Source organism: Podarcis liolepis (assembly GCF_965112155.1).
Source record: "Podarcis liolepis genome assembly, chromosome: 9".
Lineage (NCBI taxonomy): Eukaryota > Metazoa > Chordata > Lepidosauria > Squamata > Lacertidae > Podarcis > Podarcis liolepis.
The window spans coordinates 4,770,282-4,777,189 of NC_139564.1; the positions used below are offsets into that span (position 1 = coordinate 4,770,282).

The 6,908-nt window shown below is 47.6% G+C and overlaps 1 protein-coding gene across 1 annotated transcript; it reads right to left on the minus strand.

Moving 5' to 3' along the window:
* Nucleotides 1-5,946: 5,946 nt before the first annotated feature.
* LOC310686496 (small nuclear ribonucleoprotein F-like) lies at nucleotides 5,947-6,327 on the minus strand. Its single transcript, XM_083460243.1, has one exon. It carries the CDS (start codon nucleotides 6,239-6,241, stop codon nucleotides 5,984-5,986), a length of 258 nt encoding a protein of 85 aa, XP_083316369.1. The 5' UTR covers nucleotides 6,242-6,327; the 3' UTR covers nucleotides 5,947-5,983.
* Nucleotides 6,328-6,908: the final 581 nt, after the last annotated feature.

Here is a 6,908-nt window from a genome sequence, read left to right on the forward strand (position 1 = left end):
AGCAAGGCTGCAACAATGCCAAAATGGTTATTGCTAATTTTAATCCCTCCCCGTTGAGGAGAGCTTCCCATCCACACTGAAGCAGCTAATCACCTTCCTTTGTCGCTGAAACAAAAATATGCACAGACTTCATGTCATCGCTCAACTCTGGCACCGGAGGAAAATGCAGCCATTAATTACAGCCGCTGTTGTTACAAGGGGGAAATTACTGTAATTTAGGCCGAGGTGAGATGCATCTCTTTGTTTAAGACAAACAGCGGAGAGCTCCCCATCCCAGCACGGCTGGGGAAGTAGGGGGAACAGCCGCCGAATCCTAAATTGATGCCAGTGACTCACTGAGGAGAAGACTCTCTGTGCCATTCTTCATGTTCAGAAACAGTTTATTGAATGCTGGGGACAAACAGCTGGTGGACTTCACCATCACATGCTTGGGCAGCGGAAGAACAATAGAATCTTCGAATCATAGTGTTGGAAGGGACCCCAAAGGTCATCTGGTCCAAACCCCTGCAATGCAGGAATCTCAGCTAAAGCATCCATGACAGGTGGCCATGCAAACTCTAATGAAGAGGAGTCCACCACCTTCCGGCCCCCCAAAAGGTCTGAGGGACAGTGGACTGGCCCCCTGCTGAAAAAGTTTGCTGATCCCTGATGGACTATTTTTTTTTGGGGGGGGGATGAACGAATTCCTATGCCCCACAAATAACCCAGAGATGCATTTTAAATAAAAGCACACATTCTATTCATGTAAAAACACACTGATTCCCGGACCGTCCGCAGGCCACATTTAGAAGGCAATTGGGCCGGATCCAGTCCCCAGGCCTTAGTTTGCCTACCCATGGTCCAGATCCTACCCTCCAGAGCATGAGAAAATAAGCTTGCTCCATCTTCCATGCAACAACCCTTGAGATATTTGAAGATGGCTCTCATATCTCATATCTCCTCTGAGTCTCCTCTTTTCCAGACCAAACATACCCAGCTCCTTCAACTGTTCCTCATAAGGCCTGGTTTCCAGACCCCTGATTCTGTATCCAGGGCAGCTGTCTACCAACTCCACCTGGTACGCAGGCTGAGACCCTACCTGCCCGCGGACTGTCTCGCAATTAATCCAGAATGCGGCAGCTAGACTGGTGACTGGGGGCGGCCGCCGAGACCACATAACACCGGTCTTGAAAGACCTACATTGGCTCCCAGTACGTTTCCGAGCACAATTCAAAGTGCTGGTGTTGACCTTTAAAGCCCTAAACGGCTTCGGCCCAGTATACCTGAAGGAGCGTCTCCACCCCCATCATTCTGCCCGGACGCTGAGGTCCAGCGCCGAGGGCCTTCTGGCGGTTCCCTCATTGCGAGAAGCAAAGCTACTGGGAACCAGGCACAGGGCCTTTTCAGTAGTGGCGCCCGCCCTGTGGAACGCCCTCCCATCAGATGTCAAAATGATAAACAACTACCTGACATTCAGAAGACATCTTAAGGCAGCCCTGTTCAGGGATGTTTTTAATGTATGATATTTTAGTGTTTTTTTGTTTCTATGGAAGCCGCCCAGAGTGGCTGGGGAAACCCAGCCAGATGGGCGGGGTACAAATAATAAATTATTATTATTATTATTATTATTATTATTATTATTATTATTATTATCTTGGTTGCCCTCTTCTGCACAGCTTGTCAACATCCTTCCTAAGTTGTTGTGCCCAGAACTGGACACAGCATTACAGGTGTGATCTGACCAAAGCAGAATAGTCATGGTACCATGACTTCCCCATTATCCTCTTTCCCCCTTCAGTGAGAGAGCTGCCCATGTGTTCTTCCGACAAGGTCAATGTGTAGGCCTGGGTGCAAAGTCAAACTTCCGCCCGTCTCCACAGTTACAAACATGTGCTGCTTCCGTGCGTCACCTTCCCCCCCAAACAGAAGGCTAATCGCTCCTCATGTTCTGCTATAAGAGTTAACTATAAATATGCAAATGGTAGCTAGAATAAAAAGCTCATTAAGCATTAGGCATTCACCATGGAAATTAAGCATCGTTAGATATATAAAAGGCTTTCCTGATACTTGTTCTCCAGGAAAATCTCCTTCTGCCTCCAGGAACATATTGGCTCCTATTTACTTATTTATTTATCCAGCCTCCCCAAAATAAAGTGTTTACTTGAGTCTGTGAGTGCAACAGATAACCTCCACTCCTGGGTTCATCCTATAGAAGAGAAGACTGGGATCTGACACGATAGTAAATGTAAAGGGATCCCTGACCATTAGGTCTGGTCATGGAGGGTCTTGGAGGGTACAATTGCACTAAAGGCTATCCATCGGCACCCTGTTGGTGACCCCTGCTATAAAATGTTACAGCAGTCGCACCCCACAAGTTTTTCCTGGACGTTCTTGAGGACTAGTGACTTACCTTTATAATACCATTTAAATCAGAGAGCCCTAATGCCGAGAGCTGGGTCCCAGTAGGATCTGTTGCTGACAAAACCCTGTTTCTGTATCACACAACCAACATGTTTCCAAACAGTGCTAATCTCCCAAAGGGTAGCATAAAGGATTTCCCAGGAAGACATCAGCATTAGCTGGCAGGATGCTTGTAGAGTTGGCAAAATTGCTTATCTCTTCCCATTTCTCACCTTCTAATGAGTTGTCTTGCATTGGGGGCTAAATTTCACAACCGCTTGCCTTGATTGCCCATCCAGCTGGACCAGCAGCGAATATCTCCCCCAGGACGCGGCGTTTCAATGCGGTCACTCTGCGGTTGCAAAGCTTCTGGCTGAATAAGATCTCCTAAATAGTTGCTGTCTCCTCAGGTGACTCCAACATTCACTGCTTCTCATCTCGTCCTCGATGCCTAATCTTTAACACTGCCAAACACTAAGTAGAACAGAAAATAGACAGGGTGGGGTTTTTTTTTGGGGGGGGGGGGGACGACGAATCCCATACCTAAAGAAAGTACACACATTTATGTTTTCAGCAGCTATACCATAAAAACTGATGAACTATGGAACCCAGAATCATACTGAGCTTTATATCTTTTTTATCTTAAAATCAAGATGATGATGATGATGATGATGATGATAATAATAATAATAATAATAATGACACCACTCCCCACCCAACACACAGAGAACCCCTAACTTAAAAAGAAATTAAAATGACTCGCCTAAATTTGTGACTGTTGAAAAAGAGCAACCCCACATTATCTGCAATTTTTCTAAATGAAAACGATTAAGCGGGAAAAGCAAGTTGAACCTTGAAAGGCAATTCTATCCATCGCCCCTCCTCCCCAATAAGATAGGGACGCAGGTGGCGCTGTGGGTTAAACCACAGAGTCTAGGACTTGCCGATCAGAAGGTCGGTGGTTCGAATCCCCACGATGGGGTGAGCTCCCGTTGCTCGGTCCCTGCTCCCGCCAACCTAGCAGTTCGAAAGCACCTCAAAGTGCAAGTAGATAAATAGGTACCGCTCCGGCGGGAAGGTAAACGGCGTTTCCGTACGCTGCTCTGGTTTGCCAGAAGCGGCTTAGTCCTGCTGGCCACATGACCCGGAAGCTGTACGCCGGCTCCCTCGGCCAGTAAAGCGAGATGAGCATCGCAACCCCAGAGTCGGTCACGACTGGACCTAATGGTCAGGGGTCCCTTTACCTTTACTAAAATTAAGACCACCCGGCCATGTGTCAAAGGTGAAAGAAATCTCGGTGCTTGACTAAATCCCTCATCGTTCTACCCGGACACTGAGGTCTAGCTCCGAGGACCTTCTGGCGGTTCCCTCACTGCGAGAAGCCAAGTTACAGGGAACCAGGCAGAGGGCCTTCTCGGTAGTGGCACCTGCCCTGTAGAACGCCCTCCCACTATATGTCAAAGAGAACAACAACTACCAGACTTTTAGAAGACATCTGAAGGCAGCCCTGTTCAGGGAAGCTTTTAATGTTTGATGGATTACTGTATTTTAATATTTTGTTGGAAGCCGCCCAGAGTGGCTGGGTTTCAACCTGGCTGGACTGTGTGTGGAATATTACTCCATTAACATTTTCCAGTATTTAAATGGTATCCACATTGGGGGGGGGGTATTTTAAAAACCTCGTACAAAGTTCCCCTCCAATGGCACCAGCCCATGTCACGCTTGGTGAATGTTCAACACCCTCTGACAGCACTTCATCAAGGGAGTTCACCGAGAGTTCACAGTGGGTTTAGCGCGTCGAGGGTTAACGGCAATATCCACATATTGAGGATTGCTAAATAATGAACTTTCTCCACCGATAAATTTGGGCCTGACCTATAAGAAATCTTTTAACGCGCTTCAGAAAAAGAGAAGAAGGATGGCCCGTTTGGTTTTCAAAATCGGTTTTCATCTCATTGAGTGCGACCATTTACACATTTGCATTCCCTTCACTAAATTGGGCTCTGCCTATAGCCATCTTATTGTCACACAGTTTGATATTATTCAAGCAGTTTGTTCAACTGCTTCTTATTCTTGTGGCTCCCCGAACCCTTAAGTCAAAGGTGGGGAACTTCCATTCTTCCGGGGCGTAGGAAAGGTGTCACCTGAGGGGGTGACAGAATGGCACACTCGAGCCACGCATCTCTCCTGGGAGTGACACTGTGACTCGGGGCCCTGCGCTGCCCAAAACGGCAGCGTGAGACTTGCGTCCACCAGGCAGACTCCATGGGCAGTCCACAGCGCCACCCCTGGGCAGATTGTGGTGGCACCCCCGTGCGCTGATTTGACCCGTCCCCACTACTCTGGGTGCCCCATCTTTCTTTCCTTCCTTCCTTGGCTCTCCACCCCCCATGGCTCCCCCCCTTGTTTATTTCCCACAACAACCCTTTGAGGTAGGTTAGGCTGAGCGACAGTGACTGGTCCAACATCACCCAGTGACCTACCCAGTGGGGTGTGGTGGTTAAGAGCGGTGGACTCGTAATCTGGTGAACCGGGTTCGATTCCCCACTCCTCCACATGTAGCCACCATGGTCTAGTCACACTTCTTTGAAGTCTCTCAGCTTCACTCACCTCACAGAGTGTCTGTTGTGGGGGAGGAAGGGAAAGGAGAATGTTAGCCACTTTTTTTTCTTTTTTATCCATTAAGAACTGTCAGAAATAGTATGTTTATTTTTCTTCCATAGTGGTAATTTTTCTTCAGTTATAATGTTTATTTTTGGGGCATAAAAAATGTTACTTGACGAAACCTTTAAAAAGCAAACAAACAAAACTGGACAACTCAATTTCTTGTTGTTGTTTAGTCGTTTAGTCGCGTCCGACTCTTCATGACCCCATGGACCAGAGCACGCCAGGCACTTCTGTCTTCCACTGTCTCCTGCAGTTTGGTCAAACTCATGTTAGCAGCTTCGAGAACACTGTCCCACCACCTCGTCCTCTGTCGTCCCCTTCTCCTTGTGCCTTCCATCTTTCCCAGCATCAGGGTCTTTTCCAGGGAGTCTTCTCTTCTCATGAGGTGGCCAAAGTCTTGGAGCTTCAGCTTCAGGATCTGTCCTTCCAGTGAGCATTCAGGGCTGATTTCCTTCAGAATGGAGAGGTTTGATCTTCTTGCAGTCCATGGGACCCTCAAGAGTCTCCTCCAGCACCATAATTCTAAAGCATCAATTCTTTGGCGATCAGCCTTCTTTATGGTCCAGCTCTCACTTCCATACATCACTACTGGGAAAACCATAGCTTTAACTCTATGGGCCTTTGTTGGCAAGGTGATGTCTCTGCTTTTTAAGCTTTTGTCTAGGTTTGTCATTGCTTTTCTCCCAAGGAGCAGGCGTCTTTTAATTTCGTGACTGCTGTCACCATCTGCAGTGATCATGGAGCCCAAGAAAGTAAAATCTCTCACTGCCTCCATTTCTTCCCCTTCTATTTGCCAGGAGGTGATGGGCCCAGTGGCTATGATCTTGGTTTTTTTGATGTTGAGCTTCAGACCATATTTTGTGCTCTCCTCTTTCACTCTCATTAAAACTCAATTTCTTAGCACAGTTAAAAAACAACAACTTTCCCCCCAAAATAGTTATTCTCTCATTTCTCCATCTTCTCCTTCTTCCACACCCCTTATATAAAGGCCATTATTGCCCCTTATCAGAACTTCACCAAGATGTCCAAATAATGCACCATCAATATATTCTTCTGTATTTGCAAGCTGCATGTTCATGTAGCCTTCGACGGAGACGAGGTAGCCTTTGTATTCCACCCCCCACTTCAGCTTCACCATCACTGGCTTCCCAGTCAGCCTGTTTAGGAAGGGCTTTGGGTTGAGAGGCACACTCATAGCAACCGGACCAACCTAAGGGCGGCGGCGGCAACAAAAAAATTACTCGCAGGCAGCACATGTGCCTGCCAAAGCTCTAAAAAGAAAAGGCATGTTAGCTGCTTTGAGACTCCTTTGGGTGGTGATAAAGCGGGATATCAAATCCAAACTCTTCTACATGGCCAAGTGGGGAATCAAACCCTTGTCTCCCAGGTCCTAGTCCGAGGCTGGAGCCATTACACCACATAGGCTTTTACGGCCTTCTCTTGGTTCTGCCATGCTCACAGGGACACAGCCAAGGTTGTGGCTGTTTCCAGACTCTGGAACTCTCGACCTGGAGAAGCTAGGCTGACTCCATCTTTGTAGTCCATCTACTGTCAGGTGGAGAGCTGCTTGTTCCAACAGGATTTGGGGAACTGACTGTTTTTAATGAAAAGGCTGGTGCATCACTGTTTTATTGTAACTCGCCACTGGATTATTGTAACTCGCTCTACGTAGGGCTGCCCTTGAGACTGACCCAGAAATTCCAGCGGGTGCAGAATGCCACAGCAAGACTCCTTATGGGATCTTCGCTGCGAGATCATATTCATCTGGTACTATACCAGCTGCACTGGCTCCCGGTGGAGTACAGGGTCAGGTTTAAGGTGCTGGTTTTAACCTTTAAAGCCCTATACGGCCTAGGACCCTC